At 41.8% G+C, this 22,805-nt stretch overlaps 1 protein-coding gene across 9 annotated transcripts in view; it reads right to left on the bottom strand.

The window, feature by feature from the left end:
• Positions 1–22,383, bottom strand: part of LOC311099592 (protein PRRC2B-like) — a 41,122-nt gene extending 18,739 nt beyond the window's left edge. For 8 of the 9 annotated variants that reach the window (XR_014609735.1, XM_084140286.1, XM_084140289.1 and 5 more), the window contains exons 1-3: positions 22,245–22,383; positions 13,029–13,205; positions 9,837–10,014 (exon numbers count right to left, since the gene is read on the bottom strand). Coding sequence is in view for 8 of the 9 variants with exons in the window: in XM_084140286.1 (XP_083996412.1) it covers positions 9,837–10,014; positions 13,029–13,143 (293 nt within the window). In the remaining variant the exon portion in view is untranslated. The remainder of the gene's footprint in view (positions 1–9,836; positions 10,015–13,028; positions 13,206–22,244) is intronic. The other variant, XM_084140287.1, reaches the window with a different exon arrangement.
• Positions 22,384–22,805: the final 422 nt, after the last annotated feature.

Below are 22,805 nucleotides of genomic sequence, written 5' to 3'. Positions count from 1 at the left end.
AGATCGGGGGAGATTATCAGTGGTCTTGTATGTCTTCCATTTCATAATAATTGCTCCCACAGTTGATTTCTTCAAACCAAGCTGCTTACCTATTGCAGATTCAGTCTTCCCAGCCTGGTGCAGGTCTACAATTTTGTTTCTGGTGTCCTTTGACAGCTCTTTGGTCTTGGCCATAGTGGAGTTTGGAGTGTGACTGTTTGAGGTTGTGGACAGGTGTCTTTTATGCTGATAACAAGTTCATACAGGTGCCATTAATACAGGTAACGAGTGGAGGACAGAGGAGCCTCTTAAAGAAGAAGTTACAGGTCTGTGAGAGCCAGAAATCTTGCTTGTTTGTAGGTGACCAAATACTTATTTTCCACCATAATTTGCAAATAAATTCATAAAAAATCCTACAATGTGATTTTCTGGAAAAATATTTCTCAATTTGTCTGTCATAGTTGACGTGTACCTATGATGAAAATTACAGGCCTCTCTCATCTTTTTAAGTGGGAGAACTTGCACAATTGGTGGCTGACTAAATACTTTTTTCCCCCACTGTACTATGCACAGTAGCACTTTGGCACATTACAGAACTTGGACACATGTAACCCAGCAAGAATCTCTTTATGAATTAATTTACCCCCGACAAGACAATGGAGAATTTAGGAATAAATAGTACACCCCCTTCTTCTCGCGTACCAGGCAGCATTACACAAAGACACTCACTTTTCTGTTGTCTGGAATCGAATGAGACGTGCCTGCTATGCAAATTACACTAAATAAAAAGTAGCACTCAATGCTGGTTTTATAATTGCCATATACTCATTGTACATGAGTCTTCCCGCTCTCACTCCTCCAGCCACCCACACGCTAAACAATAGTGGTCACATCCCACCACTAAACTCCCACACAGACAGCTCTATGGCCTGAATGTCAGCTAACCTTGAGGTAGCAAACAAACACCTCTCAAGTCTGTGACGCAAGACTATCTTTCCTGCAGCTGCACTCTGCAGGAAAGTATACAGAAACAAACTCCAACAAATTGTGTACCAGGTGAACAAATACCCATTTCCTTGCTCACTAACGCCATGATCCCCCTATTCTTGCATCATCCAGATAATGTTACCCATTGGTTGTGCAAGAGATGACATGTTCCCTCAGAATACGAAACCCATTGAATTCATCATAGCAATACATTAATCCAAGAGTGCATCTCAGTCTATTGTGGTTTCTTTTCCTCATCTCCACTAACCTGGAAAAACTGAACAGGTGCCCGAAATTCATGCATATCACTTTTCAGTTGTCTTTACAGATCAGTAGCTAGATTTCCTTCAAACTGCGACAGATTTTCATGCGAATGTTCTAAAATCTGCATAAAAATAATATGCGCATTCTCCCACCAGAGATGAGTTTTCATCAAATTGACTTGTGGATAAAAAGCTGTGTGTGATGGATGACATAGTGCACATAAAAATAACTTTGCGGTTAAATTCCAATGTACCGAAGAAAAAGTCACAAGTTAAATTGGTTTCCATCGCATTTTAAAACTGTACTGATGGTATAGCGCCCACTGCGCTCTAGCCAACAGCTCGCATATACAGTATGGCTAGGCTACCTAAATTATGAGATTATTAAGGACAAAAGAGCAAGATGATTTTTTGTATTCGTCATGTCACCAGAATAATGCGGTTGCGTCAAACTGTATGCGTTCCGGCAGAAGTCCATTCATTTCATTGGGAGGCAATCCGCACCGCTGCGACTCATCTGCCGGACTAGCTTGCGGCGCGTGGCACTGCGTGCAGTGTGTCGCACGCGTTGTGTTTTTTGCAGTGTGGTACCAGTAGTAAACCATAGAAGTAGTTTCTAATTTGTAGCGCGATTCTTGTTGTTGTGATGCAGCGCATGGATTGTGAAGACTACGTAAAATGTACTGCACGGCATTAACCTATGTGCACGTGGCATAAGACCCTCAATATTTATTGGAAAGGAGCATCAAGCTCATCACTGTGCACTTTCACCACCTTAACTTATTTCGTCTGTAGCTTAATAAACTGCATGCTTTCCCGAGTCGTAGTGGTAGGACCACAACATATCGAGTGACTCCAAGTTTACTTCGATATGATGGGTATTATATAAATATTTGCGCATAAATGCATTTCCACCGCCACTTATCGCATACTACATTTTACAGACACAAAAAGACCTCACCTTGTCTGGTGTATTTTGTTTTGTCGACATTTGAGAAAGTCAAATTTGCTGTTTCCATCAGGCCTGTCGTGACATTTTGTATCCGACATGTATTCGCATAAAAAGGTTGGATGGAAACCTGGTTACTGAGGATGAAGGAGAGGACACAAGATCAGACACTTTAAATTATTGAGATGCACCCCTGGTGTCCTAAATCCTTCAGCAGCTGTTTGCTGACTTCCTCTTCTCCGTGGAACTTAATTGTATCAATAGCACTGATTGACCAGTGTTCACTCAATACGATGTGCAAGTGACGTCCTTCTATGTCATTCTTCCAGGGTCATGTCCCGGGTCTTTTGAATGGGCTTCAAGAATATAGCATCAAATTCATGAAAATAAGGTAATTTAAAATATATATCTAAATACAATTGCATTAGTATTAGTGTATTGATTTACCCAATGCCTTTTATCCAAATATTTGACGCTCAAGAATTAAGTCTAATTAGACTACATTTCCTGCAGCGTTGCTAGCATGCTGGAGCATGCCTGCTCAAGCTGAGGACCTACAGGATGGTAAAAACCCATTAGTTACAGGCCGTTTTATATTAGATTGCGGTGTGTGATTTTGAACTGAACGTTGCCAGCCAGTACTCATAGCAAATGGTCTGAATACTTATGTAAATAAGGTTTTTATTTTTTAAATACATTTGCAAAAAAATCTAAAAACCTGTTTTCGCTTTGTCATTATGGGGTATTGTGTGTAGATTGATGAGGAAAAACATTTACATTTTAGAATAAAGCTGTAACGTAACAAAATGTGGAAAAAGTGAAGGGGTCTGAATACTTTACGAATGCACTGTATACACCTGGTGGGAGTTGTAGTTCATGTTTGTAGTTCACATGAAATGGTTGTAACTTTGGCTTTTTGCTTCTTCTTGGCCGTCAACTATGTTGAAAACCGACATATGGTAAGTAAATTCAATTACATTTTAATATAGATCTTAAATGACTGCGTTATGACTGACGCCAAAATTTTTTAGGCTCATTTGTTTATTTTTATTTTATTTTATTTTATTTCACCTTTATTTAACCAGGTAAACATTTGTATTGTATTTGTATTCATTATGGCTCCCCAGTAGTTCCTGCCAAGGCAGCAGCTACTCTTCCTGGGGTCTGGTAAAATTAATGCAGTTAAACATTTAAATAAAAACACTACAATACATTCATAACTGATTTCACAACATATTAAGTGTGCCCCCTCAGGCCTATAATCTACTACCACATATCTATAACAGAAAATCCATGTGTACATGTGTGTATATTGCGTATGTTATCGTGTGTTTGTATGTTTGTGTTGCTTCACAGTCACCGCTGTTCCAAAGGTATTTTAATCTTTTTTTTTTTTTTTAAATCAAAATTTTACTGCTGGCATGAGTTACTTGATGTGGAATAGAGTTCCATGCATTTTGCTACGGCTGGCCATGCTTTCCATCTGGCTACCACTACCCCGGCCACCAACTCTGCACCCTCCACTGCAACTTGCCCATGCCCCCCCCGCTTCTCCTTCACACAAATTCAGACAGCTGATGTTCTGAAAGAGCTGCAAAATCTGGACCGCTACAAATCAGCTGGGCTAGACAATCTGGACCCTTTCTTTCTAAAACTAGCCGCCGAAATTGTCGCAACCCCTATTACTAGTCTGTTCAACCTCTCTTTCATAACGTCTGAGATCCCCAGAGATTGGAAAGCTGCCGCGGTCATCCCCCTCTTCAAAGGGGGTGACACTCTAGATCCAAACTGTTACAGACCTATATCCATCCTGCCCTGCCTTTCGAAAGTATTTGAAAGCCAAGTTAACAAACAGATCACCGACCATTTCGAATACCACCGTACCTTCTCCGCTATGCAATCCGGTTTCCGAGCTGGTCATGGGTGCACTTCAGCCACGCTCAAGGTCCTAAACGATATTATAACCGCAATCGATAATAGACAGTACTGTGCAGCCGTCTTCATCGACCTGGCCAAGGCTTTCGACTCTGTCAACCACCGCATTCTTATTGGCAGACTAAATAGCCTTGGTTTCTCAAATGACTGCCTCGCCTGGTTCACCAACTACTTCTCGGATAGAGTTCAATGTGTCAAATCGGAGGGCCTGTTGTCTGGACCTATGGCAGTCTCTATGGGGGTGCCACAGGGTTCAATTCTTGGGCCGACACTTTTCTCCGTGTATATCAATGATGTCACTCTTGCTGCTGGTGACTCTCAGATCCACCTCTACGCAGACGACACCATTTTGTATACATCTGGCCCTTCATTGGACACTGTTAACAAACCTCCAAACGAGCTTCAATGCCATACAACACTCCTTCAGTAGCCTCCAACTGCTCTTAAACACTAGTAAAACTAAATGCATGCTTTTCAATCGAACGCTGCTGGCACCCGCCCACCCGACTAGAATCACCACTCTCGACGGGTCTGACCTAGAGTATGTGGACAACTACAAATACCTAGGTGTCTGGTTAGACTGTAAACTCAACTTCCAGACTCACATAAAGAATCTCCAATCCAAAGTTAAATCTAGAATCGGCTTCCTATTTCGCAACAAAGCCCCCTTCACTCATGCTGCCAAACATGCCCTCGTAAAACTGACTATCCTACCGATCCTTGACTTCGGCGATGTCATTTACAAAATAGCCTCCAACACTCTACTCAGCAAATTGGATGTAGTCTATCACAGTGCCATCCGTTTTGTCTCCAAAGCCCCATACACTACCCACCACTGTGACCTGTACGCTCTTGTTGGCTGGTCCTCACTACATGTTCGTCGTCAAACCCACTGGCTCCAGGCCATCTATAAATCACTGCTAGGCAAATCCCCGCCTTATCTTAGCTCATTGGTCACCATAGCAGCACCCACCCGTAGTCTGCGCTCCAGCAGGTATATCTCACTGGTCATTCCCAAAGCCAACACCTCCTTTGGCCGCCATTCCTTCCAGTTCTCTGCTGCCAATGACTGGAACGAATTGCAAAAATCTCTGAAGCTGGAGACTCTTATCTCCCTCACTAACTTTAAGCATCAGTTGTCAGAGCACCTTACCGATCACTGCACCTGTACACAGCCCATCTGAAATTAGCCCACCCAACTACCTCATCCCTATATTGTTATTTATTTTGCTCTTTTGCACCCCAGTATCTCTATTTGCACATAATCTCTTGCACATCTAGCATTCCAGTGTTAATACTATTTGTAATTATTTTGCACTATAGCCTATTTATTGCCTTACCTCCATAACTTGCTACATTTGCACACACTGTATATATATTTTCTGTTGTATTTTTGACTTTGTTTTTTTACCCCATATGTAACTCTGTGTTGTTTTTATCGCACTGCTTTGCTTTATCTTGGCCAGGTCGCAGTTGTAAATGAGAACTTGTTCTCAACTGGCTTACCTGGTTAAATATATATATATTTTTAATGGCTCTATGTAGTACTGTGTGCCTCCCATAGTCTGTTCTGGACTTGGGGACTGTGAAGAGACCTCTGGTGGCATGTCTTGTGGGGTATCCATGGGTGTCCGAGCTGTGTGCCAATAGTTCAAACAGACAGCTCGGTGCATTCAACATGTCAATACCTCTCACGAATACAAGTAGTGATGAAGTCAATCTCTCCTCCACTTTGAGCCAGGAGAGATTGACATGCATATTTTTAATGTTAGCTCTCTGTGTACATCCAAGGGCCAGCCGTGCTGCCCTGTTCTGAGCCAATTGCAATTTTCCTAAGTCCCTCTTTGTGGCACCTGACCACACAACTGAACAGTAGTCCAGGTGCAACAAAACTAGAGCCTGTAGGACCTGCCTTGTGGATCGTGCTGTGAAGAATGCAGAGCAGCACTTTATTATAGACAGACTTCTAGCTACTGTTGTATCAATATGCTTTGACCATGACAGTTTACAATCCAGGGTTACTTCAAGCAATTTAGTCTCCTCAACATGTTCAATTTCCACATTATTCATTACAAGATTTAGTTGAGGTTTAGGGTTTAGTGAATGATTTGTCCCAAATACAATGCTTTTAGTTTTTGAAATATTTAGGACTAACCTATTCCTTGCCACCCATTCTGAAACTAACTGCAGTTCTTTGTTAAGTGTTGCAGTCATTTCAGTCACTGCGGTAGCTGACGTGTATAGTGTTGATTCATCCGCATACATAGACACTGGCTTTACTCAAAGCCAGTGGCATGTCGTTAGTAAAGATTGACAAAACGAGATAGGGAAGTAAAAGTCAAAATTAACACCGGGTAGATTGACGCATTGGCGGGTAAGAATGTATTTCACCAGCCACGTTCACAGCATATGGGAACTGTTTTTTTTCAAATCCAAAGTCCAAATGTTGGTCGAATAGACCTGAGAGACTACTACAGTGAGACTTTGTCCCCTGTAGCTCAGTTGGTAGAGCATGGCGCTTGCAACGCCAGGGTTGTGGGTTCGTTTCCCACGGGGGGCCAGTATGAAAATGTATGCACTCACTAACTGTAAATCGCTCTGGATAAGAGCGTCTGCTAAATGACTAAAATGTACATGTGTTTCTTGGCTAGTTACATCACTTTGTTCACACGCTAGGTTGTTTTTCAATATTAGTTTGAGTTTGCAGCAACTGTCTGCTGGTAGCGCAGACATGACCGAGGAGTGTCGTTACCACGGTAATGGGGCAGCTGAATATCTTTGCCTCACCTAATGACTCAAATATTTGGGGAGAAATTGTGCTTGATTGCGCATGGAACAGTCCAAAAACATTTTATTTATGACCTTTGTCATTTCTTATCATTAAAACACTCAATTTCATTGTGCTCCTACATTTGTGCATGCCTAAATATCAACTTTTGTACTTGTAAAAAAAGGTCAGCGTTTGAGCCCTGATCTAATAATAATAATAATAATAACAATAACAAAACACCCGGATAACATTTACGTCAGTTAGCAGACGCTCTTATCCAGAGCGACTTACAAATTGGTGCATTCACCTTATAGCCAGTGGGATAACCACTTTACAATGTGTTTTTTTTTTGGGGTGGTGTAAGGGGGGGGTAGAAGGATTACTTTATCCTATCCCAGGTATTCCTTAAAGAGGTTGGGTTTCAAGTGTCTCCGGAAGGTGGTGAGTGACTCCGCTGTCCTGGCGTCGTGAGGGAGCTTGTTCCACCATTGGGGTGCCAGAGCAGCGAACAGTTTTGACTGGGCTGAGCAGAACTGTGCTTCCGTAGAGGTAGGGGAGCCAGCAGGCCAGAGGTGGATGAACGCAATGCCCTCGTTTGGGTGTAGGGACTGATCAGAGCCTGAAGGTACGGAGGTGCCGTTCCCCTCACAGCTCCGTAGGCAAGCACCATGGTCTTGTAGCAGATGCGAGCTTCAACTGGAAGCCAGTGGAGTGTGCGGAGGAGCAGGGTGACGTGAGAGAACTTGGGAAGGTTGAACACCAGACGGGCTGCGGCATTCTGGATGAGTTGTAGGGGTTTAATGGCACAGGCAGGGAGCCCAGCCAACAGCGAGTTGCAGTAATCCAGACGGGAGATGACAAGTGCCTGGATTAGGACCTGTGCCGCTTCCTGTGTAAGGCAGGGTCGTACTCTCCGAATGTTGTAGAGCATGAACCTACAGGATCGGGTCACCGCTTTGATGTTAGCGGAGAACGACAGGGTGTTGTCCAGGGTCACGCCAAGGCTCTTCGCACTCTGGGAGGAGGACACAACGGAGTTGTCAACCGTGATGGCGAGATCATGGAGCGGGCAGTCCTTCCCCGGGAGGAAGAGCAGCTCCGTCTTGCTGAGGTTCAGCTTGAGGTGTTGATCCGTCATCCACACTGATATGTTTGCCAGATAAGCCTCATCACTCAGCATTTTGTGACAGGGCAGCCAATTTATTGATTCTTGATGTTCAGTGATAGAACTGTTTAACTTTTACTATTGTATCTAAATTATTTATTTTAAAATACATTGGTTAAAAGACTCGGGTCACAAAAATGAAATTGAATTGAGCAATATACCACATTACTTCTTCCTAGTAATACATTTATTGTTTTTAGAAACAAACCATGCTCATAAGTTCTTTGTGATTTTTTGTGTAATAATGGGGGGGGGGGGGGGCAATAGTTTGGCCGGTAAAAAATATGAGTGGCTGGTAGATTTTTACTTAATCTACCTGCAACAGTGGCTGGTGGACCAAAAAGTTAATATCCCACCTTGAAAGAGATGCAACACTTTCATATTATTTTGGTTTAGTCGAGCTATACTGAACTATAATATAAAACGCAACATGTAAAGTGTTGGTCCCATGTTTCATGAGCTGAAATAGAAGACCCCAGAAATGATCCATTCGCACATAAAAACATTATTTCGCCACTCTAAAAATGTACAGTTGTCACAACACAATGCCACAGATGTCTCAAGTTGAGGGAGCATGCATAATTGGCATGCTGACTGCAGGAATGTCCACCAGAGCTGTTGCCAGAGAATTTAATGTTTATTTCTTTACCATTTTAGAGAATTTGGCAGTACATCCAACAGCCTCACAACCGCAGACCACTTGTAACCATGTCAACCCAGGGCCTCCACATGCGGCTTCTTCACCTGCGAGATCATCTGAGACCAGCCACCCGGACAGCTGATGAAACTGTGGGTTTGCACAACCGAATAATTTCTGTCAGAAACTGTCTCATGGAAGCTCATCGGAGTGCTCGTCATCCTCACCAGTGTCTTGACCTGACTGCAGTTCGGCGTCGTACGACTTCAGTGGGCAAATGCTAGAGAAGTGTTCTCTTCACGGATGAATCCCGGGTTTCAACTGTACCGGGCAGATGGAAGACAGCGTGTATGGCGTCGTGTGGGTGAGCGGTTTGCTGATGTCAACATCGTGAACAGCGTGCCCAGTGGTGGTGGTGGTGGGGTTATGGTATGGGCAGGCATAAACTACAGACAACGAACACAATTGCATTTTATCGACGACAATTTCAATGCACAGCAATACCGTGACGAGATCCTGAGGCCCATTGTCGTGCCATTCATCCGCCGCCATCAACTCACGTTTCAGCATGATAATGTACGGCCCATGTCGCAAGGATCTGTACACAATTCCCGGAAGCTGAAAATGACCCAGTTCTTCCATGGCCTGCATACTCTGGATCGACATGTACAACAGCGTGTTCCAGTTCCCTCTAATATCCAACAACTTTGTACAGCCATTGAAGACAACATTCCACAGGCCACAATCAACAGCTTGATCAACTCTATGCGATGCAGATGTGTCGCACTACATGAGGCAAATTGTTGTCACACCAGATACTGACTGGTGTCCTGATCCACGCCCCTACCTTTTTTTAAGGTATCTGTGACCAACAGATGCATATCTGTATTCCCAGTCATGTGAAATCCATAGATTAGGGCCTAATGAATTTATTTCAATTGACTGGTTTGCTTATGTGAACTGTAACTGAGTAAAATCTTAGAAATTGTTGCGTTTATATTTTTGTTCAGTGTACATCAGTTGCTGATTGAAATGGCAAGATTGAAAAGCCGTAGACACAGCAATCTTCAAGAAACAGAGTTGGGTGTAACTGCATTAATCTGTTATTCAGACCACCTTTCCCAGTGTCCATTCCGGGCTCTCTCACCCACCTCTTTTGATCGGGTTGTTCCTGCTTGTTTGCCCATCCTGTTCCGTCTTTGGGCACGATAATCACGTTGGGGTCGTTTCCTTTGTTCTCTGACTTCAGGCTCGGCAGGTGAGCGGGTGGGGGCATGCGCCGGGCTGCGGCCACTTTGCCAAGACTCTGTAAGCCATGTCGCGGAACTGCTGGGAGGAAGAGGAGAGGAGAAAGAGGAGATGGGGCGAGAGAAAGATGGAGAGTGGGAGTAAGAGTGGACACAGACAGGGGGAAGGAGAGAGGTGTGAATAAAGCTCTTTGCAAATGTTATGCATTGGTCAACCTTCATGAGCCAAGCCAAATCAAATCCTTAAAGCCATGAACATACGAGTTAAACACAGAAGCAGACCTGGGTTCAAATATCTTAATTACTTTAACATACATTTCAAAGTAAGTAGTAAAATATTTTATTTAAAAAAGACAAGTATTGGAAAGCATTTGGAAATACACAAATACACTGACTCAAATACACTCACATATTTTTAAACGCAGGTATTTGAAAATACTTTCAAATAGTAGGCTATTTATAGGAATTTTTTTAATACTTCCAAAAGAAGTAGTTGATTCGGGACACATTTGAAAATACTCAAATACACAGAAAATAATTATTTCAACTCCCACACGTTTCTCTCTCCCTCTCTCGCTGAAAGACTATGCCCATAGCTTACCCATGATGTTGAACAATTTAAGTCAATAAGTCATCATTTTAGTCAAAGTATGATCTATTTGGGGTTGAAGTGGAAAATCCGAAGTGGTAACTTATATACTTCTGATATTTTCCGTGCCAATGCAGTGTGTTTCACCTATGATATGACGTGCTAATACTTTAGTCTGCGTTTCTTGTCTGGGCTGGGTTTTATTTTAATGTTACCACCCACCATCATGGCATTGTTTATTATATCAGAAACACCTGCAAAGTTCTTAGTCTTTGTGAGTCGCGACTGAGCATTATAATAATCTTTGGCTGAGCCAAACAGCTTTTCACCGTAGCCTCCACTTGGCCACCTGAGCCATGGAGCAAATTAAAATGGGGGTGCAAACTTGTTTTTGCACCTCCACTTATTTATTTTTTATATAGCAGAAAGCCATTAATTTTTTTATATATAAACATATACAAAACTAGACACACAACATACAAAGTGATGCAAGTCATTTCCTGTGTTCGATGACCTGGTGCAGACGTGATGCTTTTTGGCAGGCTCAGTCAGTCCTGATACAGTACCGCTTCTCCTTAGTGTGAGAACTGCCTATCCACTCAGTTAAGGCTAATACAAAACAATTTGCATAAAATGTAGGGGCATGTCATTAATACAAAGAAACTAAATAATGACCATAAACTCATCTAAGTCTTGACCTATTGTCTTGACCTACTGTCTTTAGCCCTCAAGTAACGTGGACAATAAGAGAACACGCCACAACCCTACGCTACAGCTTAGAAGTTAAAATAAATTATCTCCAGCTCAGGGCTCCAGCTATGCACTTCGATTGCCAACCTGCTTAGTGGCTAGCCTGCAAGATCAAGTTTCTTGGTTACAGCAGAGACAATAAATCCCCTCCTGGATCAAGATCTCTGCTGGCCAAATTTGTCTTGTACGTAAAAAAAAGAAAAGTATGAAAATATTTCGGAAAGAAATAGTGTCCCTTGTGCACTGTACCGTATACACTGGTATGGTAACAGGAACGGTATGAAGATATGACAACCTGGATACCACCCAACCCCCCAAATAATACATAATCAAATAAACTAAGATGGGGTTGTCTGTGTGGCAGAAAACCATGAGGTGTTGCTGTGGAATAGCCCTTATGTGCTTGGTCCCTCAGTCTGTGAAATGTGAGTTAAGAGGTTTATTTTTAACAAATGTTATAGAAAAGGTACTTCAGTATTTCTAGAGAGATTGCTCTTTGGCCTCAGTCAACCACAGTTAAATTAACAATTCACACGTGCGAATCAGATTAATTGAAGAAAAAAAAAGAATTCCAGGTAATGAATGAATGAATTAAAAAAGAAAAATAACTGTGTGAAAACGCCTTCAGTTGTTGGTTGTGTTAAGGTGGTCCCCACCTCCTCTCCCACAGAGGAAACCAGGGGGACTCCCCAGCCAGCATCACTGCTACACTTCTCCGTCCCCAGTTCAGAAAACTGACACTGTCAACTGCAAACGTTGGTCCCAGCCCATGAAATAAGACAGCAACCCATTTGGAGGAAGTGCAGTACAGCCGTTAGACCATACAGGAAGAACTACATCATGTTTTTTTCTGTCTTTTCTTGGCTCCAAAGCTCTGACACATCAACAGTCTTGTGTAGTTTATTATCTGTAGCGTGTAGCTGCCAGTCATTTGCTGAGATACTTCATCATCCGACATGTGAGAGTTCCATGCACAGCCAGGCAGGGTTGGTCGTCTCATGCAGACAAGTAGTTGAAAGGTGACTGGTCCTGGATGAACTCGCCGATACCAATATCATTTCACTTCCCTTAGCTGTGAGAACCATGGCAAGGGCCAGGGCTGACTTGGGCATTGCTGTAGCGCAGCTTAATCGCCTACCAGCAGCCAAGGTTGCACCGTGTCCATTACAATGTAGAAAAACGTGTGTAGTCCAAACCAATCAATAGTTAGGCTATCCATATTACCGGAGCTTCATCTTATTCTTTCTATTTCTATGGCGGATTCACGCCCGCAATTTATGGAAGATGCCAAAACTTTGGCTATAACAATAGATGGCAAAGTCGAAGATACTGGTTTCCCCTATCCATCTGTGGCTAAGTTTTCCCTAACTGCTTATGACAAATCCAGCTCCAGAATCAGCCACAGCCTAGCCAGCTAATCCTTTGAAAACGGTGTAGCAACAAAAGACAACATTAGCTAGCTAGATAAGGTTAGCATGCTACTACACTGACAGGTGTCAGTGCCCTATTTGTTGTTATTTCTAAACTCCACGTGGAAATCACCACAACGTTCCCACCCACAATTTGTGAATATGTTTTAGCAGCCTGCATCCTTCTTGGGAGATGGAACTTAAACGAGAATTTCCGCTATAGGACAGAAATTAAGTTGAAATAGGGGAGGTATTGCCCTCTGGTGGGGGCCTTTAAATAACAAATACAGATGTATTTGAACCCAGGTCTGCACAGAAGTACTTGAAAAATAATGGACAATGACTTACCTGCGGTTTTCTGAGTTTCTATAGACTTTCCCTTGTACTTATCAAATAGGCTGAGTGAGGAATACTTGCTTTTCCCATCCTTGGACTTGGTTATTTGCCCCAAACGATCGGACATTGCGATGTAATGTCATCGAGTATGGAAATGTTTCTATGCGCCTCTTGCTGTGCCTTCTTTTACTGCAGAGAGAAAAGAGGAAACTGTTAGCGCACAAGACACATCAGCTTAGAATTGGAAAGAACGTAATGTTATTAAATCTATTCTAAAGTGTTATGAAAATGTCAACATGCCAATCTTAATTCAATTTCCCAAGACAGTCATTGGTCAAAACAACACAGGTGGGGGCTAAATATTCACAAAAGTGAGATGAAATGGTCAAAGTCAGGCACATCCCAGTTCTGTGTCGTTTTGAGTCCATAACATCCAAGGTGGTCCGGAAAACGTCACACTTCACAATCAAGGCACACACAACAACTTACAGTGCAAAAGTATTCGTCCCCCTTGGCATTTTTCCTATTTTGTTGCATTACAACCTGTAATTTAAATTGATTTTTATTTGGATTTCATGTAATGGACATACACAAAATAGTCCAAATTGGTGAAGTGAAATGAAAAAAATTACTTGTTTCAAAAAATACTTACAAATAAACAACGGAAAAGTGGTGCGTGCATATGTATTCACCCCCTTTGCTATGAAGCCCCTAAATAAGATCTGGTGCAACCAATTACCTCCAGAAGTCACATAATTAGTTAAATAAAGTCCACCTGTGTGCAATCTAAGTGTCACATGATCTCAGTGTATATATACACACCTGTTCTGAAAGACCCCAGAGTCTGCAACACCACTAAGCAAGGGGCACCACCAAGCAAGCGGCACCATGAAGACCAAGGAGCTCTCCAAACAGGTCAGGGACAAAGTTGTGGAGAAGTACAGATCAGGGTTGGGTTATAAAAAAATCTGAAACTTTGAGCATCCCACGGAGCACCATTAAATCCATTATTTAAAAAATGGAAAGAATATGGCACCACAACAAACCTGCCAAGAGAGGGCCGCCCACCAAAATTCATGGACCAGGCATGGAGGGCATTAATCAGAGGCAACAAAGAGGCGAAAGATAACCCTGAAGGAGCTGCAAAGCTCCACAGCGGAGATTGGAGTTATCTGTCCATAGGACCACCAAGTCGTACACTCCACAGAGCTGGGCTTTACGGAAGAGTGGCCAGAAAAAAGCCATTGCTTAAAGAAAAAAATAAGCAAACATGTTTGGTGTTCACCAAAAGGCATGTGGGAGACTCCCCAAATATATGGAAGAAGGTACTCTGGTCAGATGAGACTAAAATTTAGCTTTTTGGCCATCAAGGAAAATGTCTGGCGCAAACCCAACACCTCTCATCACCCCGAGAACACCATCCCCACAGTGAAGCATGGTGGTGGCAGCATCATGCTGTGGGGATGTTTTTCGTCGGCAGGGACTGGGAAACTGGTCAGAATTGAAGGAATGATGGATGGTGCTAAATACAGGGAAATCCTGTTTCAGTCTTCCAGAGATTTGAGACTGGGGCGGAGGTTCACCTTCCAGCAGGACAATGACCCTAAGACCTAAAGCAACCATTGAGTGGTTTAAGAGGAAACGTTTAAATGTCTTGCAATGGCCTAGTCAAAGCCCAGACCTCAATCCAATTGAGAATCTGTGGTATGACTTAAAGATTGCTGTACACCAGCGGAACCCATCCAACTTGAAGGAGCTGGAGCAGTTTTGCCTTGAAGAATGGGAAAAAATCCCAGTGGCTAGATGTGCCAAGCTTATAGAGACATACCCCAAGAGACTTGCAGCTGTAATTGCTGCAAAAGGTGGCTCTACAAATTATTGACTTTGGGGGGGGGGGGGGGGGGGTCTGGGGGTGAATTGTTATACACGCTCAAGTTTTCAATTTGTTTTACTTATTTCTTGTTTGTTTCACAATAAAAAAATATTTTGCATCTTCAAAGTGGTAGGCATGTTGTGTAAATCAACTTTCAAAGTTCAAAGATAGCATCAATGAAGGCCACGAAGAGTATGGAAGACTGCTGGATGGTCTTCTGGTGGTGAGCAGTGGTAATACTGAACAAATGCAGATGGGTCCATATAGAAAAGGGAATCTGTCTAAAAAAAAGACTGTTCTGAAACCCTCCTATCCTTTAAGACAACTGGTGTGAGAGAACTGAAACATTTAGGTGACAAGGATAGGAAACCAGTTTTAACCACTGGGACACAGTGCGCTCTTCAGAGAGAACACTCATCTATAGAGCACTGCTGCTGGGCAGCCACGCAATCAAGGTCTACTCATTAAACAGACTTTAAATTAGAATTACTTTTGAACAAAACCTCATTGTGATTAGGGCTGTGACAACACCAGTGTCGCAATATTTTTCCCATGGCAAAAATGAAAACATGAAGCAGACAACTCTTTGGGGTCCTGTATGCAAAAAATGGTGTGCTATAGCTTCGAAAATAAATAAATATGACTCTGGATGAAAACATTAAATGTTTGTTTCCAACATTAGGGCTGTTTTCCTGAGTGCACTGCATTTATGGTGATATTTTTTGCATTGAGCGAATATAGCTAACATATTTTTTTTTACATTTGAGAAATGGGTCTGGTCTACCTCAATCCTTTCTATTAGGGCTGACCCCATTTAGTCGACTGCTCGATTGTTCGGTCAATAGGCTGCTGGTCGACCGAGATTTCTTTAGTCGAGCAGTAGCACAAAAAAAAGAAGGAAAAGAATGTGTACAAGACACCTGTCTGATTGGCTCCTGTCTGAGTGGACTGATCAATTGTGGAGGCCGTGGGGATGGCACAGTCCATCAGTCTTAAAACGTAATGTGTTACTGACTGGTTCAGAAACATAACAGTGCGCTGTTCAATTGCCGCCTTTTCCTAGACCATGTTGCTATGTGCATAATAGCAAAGTTAACCTGCATATTGGTGTTGAGAACAATGCGCAGAGGCAGCAGTAGAATGAGGAGATGAGAAAACAGCCCTTGCCTAATTGTTTAAGAAAAGTGAGGAGAGAGGAAACCAACTTAATTAGGTCTATAATCAATAGCCTAACTGTTAAATGTGCCTGGCTTTATAAATCATCAATATATCTACAGAAATAAGACAGATCCTGCTTCTGTTTGTTTAATAGCCTACTGATTCCGTGAGCACCAAGACTCACGCAATGACATATCAAGTAAACAACTTCACAAATTCGGCTGTTTTTAAATCTTTGCTGTAAAAAATGCTTTAATTTTTTGTTGTTGCTGTTTACACTGTTCCAAATTGTTCGAAAAATTATATTTATAATAATAATCCTAATTTTTCTTGATCTCCTTATTGTTATTATTACTATTATTATGATGATCATAAGTAATGTCATTATCATTAGTAGGCTTAGTACAGCAGTCTTGTATAACCACCATTGAGCTGTAGGCCTAAGAGCACATCCTTTTTAGTCTTAATACCCTAACTTACTTAGGCTACTGTATCAATCATTCATTCGTTCATGTCGTCTCACAGCATACGAGTCATTCATGATTTGAAATGCAATCAAGCATTTTAGTTTGAAAATAAAGTAAAGCGAGCCTGGAATAATTAGCTTAAACAACAACTGTTCCATTTCGGAAATTGCATTCCCAAATGAATGAGACTGTTTTTAGTTCTTACTGTAACAAAGGGTTAACAAAAAACTTTAAATAAATTATAAGCGTACCAGAGTCTGTAGTGTTGTTTACATTGTTCCAAATGTATATTGTAATTTATACAGCACCTGTTTGGCACACATAATATGCACCCAGCGCTTGCTTCTTACCTTCGTTTTCCTTATTTTCCACAACTAGTCAAATATATTCCACTCATCAGACTTTCCCTTCACCTCCTGAGCAGCCAGTAAACATTCCCCCGTTTCGAGTTTATTAGCCACGTCCTCTGCATCCATTTCACTGTCACGTGTTATGGTATTCAGAGTTTGTTGATGTGACTATGATATGCTATGCTATGCTATAGGTCAGGCCCTATTGTGCCCTATTCGGATTAGATTAGCCGACCTCCCCCAGTAAAACTAATGTAATTCCGTGCACAAGCACAAAACACCACATCTGTAATTTTAGTCCTGTCCGTATCTGCCATGGCAGTAATTTTTACATGGCAGGAGAGTAACAATTCCAGCCAGAATAACCTACTGTTTTTTGGCGAACTCCAAAGTCCTCTGATAATACTAGTCCCGTGCTAATCGACATCCCTTTCTTTTGAGAGAAATGTCTAAGTTTGACAGGTGTTGCTCGCAGTTTGCGCAAGAAAACAATAACTGATTCGATAAATTTACCTAAATGCTGTGCATAAGCTATAGGCTATATGAATGGCCTACATGTAGCCTTCAACTTTCACAGTGAATGCTTTTGGGCGTATGAATTGAATATTGCCAAATATATCAACAAAAAATACTGAGCCTATTTAATGCAACCCATGCTGTTAATAGATCGCAAAGCAGCATACAACTGACCTAAACGTTTGGAAATTATAAGTTAACTTTCTCATCCATAGCCTTAAACGCATCTCAAGTGCAATTGCACTGTTTAGCTCACATCTGAAGGCTGGGGGGCATTTAGGATGCACTGCGGATCGCTAAAAATATCCTAATGATTAGGATCACATTTCCTCAATTTAAATATTATGGCGACACTATACGAAACATGGTTTGGTATGGTTTAGAACAGGGGTGGGCAAACCTTTTGGCTCAAGGGCCACATTGAGTTTTTGAAACCAAGTGAAGGGCCACATACTATATGAGTGACAAAACATGAAGCATTTATTCATTTTCACATTGACACGCAACTACTAGTGTACTGTAGGTGTACATATGCTTGCAGAACAATTCTACCCTTGTACCATCTCTACCCTTGTTTTTTGTGAACACATTTTCCACAAAATGTTCACAAAATGTATATCACAGACAGTCAAACACACACAGATCCTGCATCTCTACCCTTGTAAAGTACAATCAAACTTACAGTCACAATATGCAAACTTAAAAATAGATGACTGGAGACATGCAAAATGCAACAGCAGAAACATATGGTAAGAGCATCCGTTTAATTTGGAATGGTCTGTTTTTGAAAGCATATTAAAAGGAACAATTCTCATCTCCATTGTGAGCCATATTTACAGCTATCCAATCACCTCAGCCCAAATCTGACTGATTAGTTATTACCTGTATCCAAGTACATTGCTAGATAATTCTCACTGCATAACCATCACCATGAAAAAGCATAATCCTTGCCTACCTTAGTCATGGTTATTTGAGTCTTAATGTGAACAATGGGTCTGGTCACCTCTCTTGGCAAGAGCATCAAAGTCTGGTGTCATCTTTGATGTAGAGATTCTCAGAACAGCTGACAGGTGGTAATTTGTTAAATTTGACCTGTGACGGGATTTGTTGTAATTCATGACTGAGAACGTTTGTTCACACACATATGTGGACACGAATAAAACAAGCATCCTTTGGGCGTGCTTTTTACTGTTTGGAAACTTTGTTTCATTCAGTGAGCCATAGAACTAGTCTATTGTTGCTGTTTTGTACTTCTCCTTCAAAGCACTGTCACATTGGATGTCGATGAGCTCCAATTGTGTGTCTGGTGGTGCTTTTCACTGTCGAAAGACGGGGCATGATACAAGCTCCAGCTCTGTCTCAATCTTGGTGAAGTTTGAGAAGCGGCAGGAAAACTCAGCATGCAGGTCGATCAAAGTGCTACTGTATGTCTCAGGGCGATGTGGCCGCGTTTAGTGCGGCCAGTGTCGGAAAATGAGCAAGAGACCGGCTGCTCATTTGTCTGTAGAACAACGTAAGTTTGGCCTTGAATGCTTTCACGTTGTAATACAGTTCATGCAATTTACCTGCAGTTTCACATTTAGATCGTTCAGATGCCCCAATATGTCCACACCGAAAGCAAAGTCGCCCAGCCAGTCTGTCTTTCAACTCGGAGAAGTCGTCAGCTTTACCAACCGTATCAAGGAACATACCTATCTCCCCTCTCAGTTCCCACACACGGCAAAATAGTTTTCCCAGGCTTAGCCAGCGCACATTTGAATGGTACAACAAGTCTTGGTGCTCTGCCTCTGTCAATGAGCAGCTGAACGAACTGACGATGGTTAAGCCCCCCTACCCATATAAAGTTGACAAGTTTTACAACCACTTTGACAACATTTTCCAGCTTTAACACACTTTTACACAGGGTTTCCTGATGAATAATACAGTGAAGAAATACCAATTCCTCTGAGTTAGGGCTTTCATATTTTACTTTGTCTTGTAATCTTTTTAGTAGGCTCATGTTTTTACCGGTTAGATTTGGCGATGCATCTGTTGTGACGTTTGCTCCACGGCAGAATCATTCTTTCCAAGCAGGCGCCATCTATTGGAGGTTGTTTGAATATCATGGAATGAGTAATCTTAGGCCAAAAATCCTAACTCAAATATAATAATATTTAATACTTTTTTTTTAAAACGGGAACCAAGCTGGAGTTATCAGTGTGGCCCTATCACCTGGACATGTTGAAATACTGTATCTTCACGCCTAGAATACAAACCTCCAGGCTTGTCATAACTGTCAATTTATTGAACAAAAATAAGATTTACATGAGGCAGTTTGGAAAAAACTAATCCCGTCCAAATTGTCCTCTGGAATAATGGACATTCTGGAGTAATAATTACATAACCAACGTTCTCTAGTAATACTAGTCCCGTGCGAATAGGTATTTGGTCACGTAAAGAGAGCAAGTGTTGAGGGAATAGGGAACGTTTTTCCTAGTTTTCGGTAGCAGAACTTTTCAGTCAGAAATGGCTGTAATTATGTTGCAGCTTTAGCAACACGGTCAGCACGATAAACACTGATGTTCTGTGGTGGTCGCTGAAGCAGGGAGGAGAGAGAGACGACGTGTGCAAGTCACAGTCACTCGCTGTCCTTTTTTTTTTTAACACAGCGCAGCAAGTCTGAGCCAGGCCTGGCACAATCAAATCAATTGCTGGTCAGACTCCCTCTATTTAATCAAACAGTGTGCTTAAAGCATCAGACAAGCTCAGTGAATATAGTTGATTTGATTAAAACACATAGGATGTGTCAATATATGGAAAAATACACGCTTTAAAATGTTGACCAATCGATTGGTCGAAAGAACAGATGACTCTTGGTGGACCAAGATTTGTGTTTGTTTTTTTAATGTGCGAAGAAAAACTGAGCTGGTCGAGCATATCAATTCAAACTTGTTACCCATAGAAAGGCTAGAAATTGATTGATATATTTTTTAAATTTTTTTATTCATTCAATTGCTACGCCCTGTCACAAGACGATCTATGGCTGATTTATGAAATCAAAATTCGACACTTCGCGGCCACCAGAGTTTCACATATGACTACAGTTTGCATTGAATTGTGGGTCATATCAACCTCGCAAGTGACCAAAGTTGTTCACTCGCTCCCTCAAGCTAAATCGAGGGCCTAGGGGGCAACGTTAGTGAATTGGACCTCCACTTAAGATAGCAATCAAACTGCATCCGGTTTCGCCAGGGATTCCAGAGGGAAAGTGGCTAGCGCAAGGGCCGAGGGGGTAAAAATAGCATGTTTGGACTGCAGCGCCGTTACCTTATTTGGCACTTAATATAGTGTTTTTTAATTTAATTTAACCTCTTGAGATAGGAACACGTTTTTTTATGAAGTTGAACATGTGAAATCCAAAGTTGTTTTTTTATACCAAGTTACACTTCTGAAAAGTCGAGGGCCTAGGGGGCAAACGATCCTAATCCCGTGTAGCTCAGTTGGTAGAGCATGGCGCTTGCAACGCCAGGGTTGTGGGTTCGATTACCACGGGGGACCAGTATGAAAACATTTATGCACTCACTAACTGTAAATCGCTCTGGATAAGAGCGTCTGCTAAAATGAAATATTATTCATCTCCAATTTCATAACCCTGGGCAAAATGCCCCCCCCCCCCCCCAACACATAAATGCAGTGTCATTTATGTTTTAAAACTTAAATTATCTTAAGTTCTCTCTACCTCGTAGCAAAATGTGTAGTATTGCAGGATATTAGATTTAAAGCTGCAACAAAGAATCTCTGCCCCATGACAAAATGTGTAGTATTACAGGATATAACAAAAGGGGTCCCCGATCCCAAAAAGTTTGAGAACCCCTGAGCTAGCGTACAAGCAGACGGACATTTCTATAGCCTAGTTGCCAGCTAGCTGTTGTTTGTGCACTAACGTTATATTGCGCAAGAGTTAGCGGTCACAAATATTTTCAAAGGGAATACAAATAATTATCAGCAACAAACGGTTTAATCGCAACAAAACGTAAGAATAAAACGTAGGAACACAGTTCGCTAACCACCAAGGCCTGATTAAAATGGCAGTTTGCCGTGTTAGCTGGCTAACCATTATTAGTTTGCTAGCTAGCTAACTGTTTTCTGCGTATGCTAACTAGCTAAAGCTAGTTATTGTAAAACATTGTTGATACTCGTTACCTATGCAATTTTTGTTCAAACAGAGGGTTTTAGGCCACGGACTAGTCCAATTTGACAGTCAAATGTTGAAGTGGTAGACAGGCGCTAGCTAGCCATCTCTGCTGAATTAGCTTGTTAGCTAGCTAGTAGTAGTACGCGCTTGGTGGTCTGCCAAGCATCACAGAGTATGTAAACATTGATTGCGTTGTTTATATCTGCGAGTTCGTGAAAAACTTGACATGGGCATTAGTTCTTGAATAAAAACTATTTTATTAAGTATTGATATAACAACTATTATTTTAGTCAAAATAATAACATTAACACCAAACTGGTTTAGCTAGATGTCAAGTTAACTAGCCTAGCAACTAACGTTAGCTAGCTAAGATTGCGAGACGGCCAATCAACTGAAGTTCCTGTCTGGAATTCCAAAAACAAATCCCCAGAAAATGCAGCAATTTGGCGTTTTAGAGAACACATGAAACCCTTCACTTTCAGGTGACAGTAGTGCAGGTGAAATTGCACAAACGAAAACAAATTATTTTAGCAGTTTGCCATATTTCAGGACCACGGAAGGCGGCGATGACATAGGACAAGGCGATTAAAAATGGCTGCTGCACAGAACAAAGCAACAATACAACTGGGCAGTTGGAGAAGTCCCTGCAAAACCGTTCACACATAACTCCAAAACACATTCATAACTCACCAATTTTACTTGTTAGTATTTCTTGTGCTCAATAATGGCGATTTATTTCCGAAAGATTGCGTTGCTTCAAAGGATGGCTGGCGATTGTGCTGCCGATTCTTATTCTATTTTCCCGTTTCCTTGTGTTGTTGGTGGGCAACCTACCCCGCCTGAAAATGAAAGTCCTTGCCACAGACAGAATGGGTAACCCAGACACGTCACTGGGGCTATAAAGCTGAAGCATCCGCTTAGAACTTTTTCTCCCCACCAAATATGGTAGTGAGAGGAAGTCCAGTCGCGGGTAGTGGGAGAGGATGGAACTAGGTGAAACTGGGCTGATATTCTGCTCATTTTCTCATCGATGAAACATCTGATCTCAATACATTTTTCTGTTCTCAAAACTAGAACGTGTTATGAATACACTGCACTAGGTTTTATAAACTTGACTCTTTGCCAAAGTAAAACAAAAATGCGTTGTTTAGAAGGAGTGCAAGGTCGAATTGAGTTTGTGCACACGCGCACTTCACAGAGTAGACGGTCCCTAACGGAAATATGCAAATACGTGCTACAACGCGCCAATAG

This window comes from Coregonus lavaretus (genome assembly GCF_964263955.1).
Source record: "Coregonus lavaretus genome assembly, chromosome: 24".
In the NCBI taxonomy this organism is placed as follows: Eukaryota; Metazoa; Chordata; class Actinopteri; order Salmoniformes; family Salmonidae; genus Coregonus; species Coregonus lavaretus.
The sequence above is the reverse complement of the archived record's forward strand: the minus strand, read 5'-3'. Positions and strand labels throughout refer to the sequence as shown.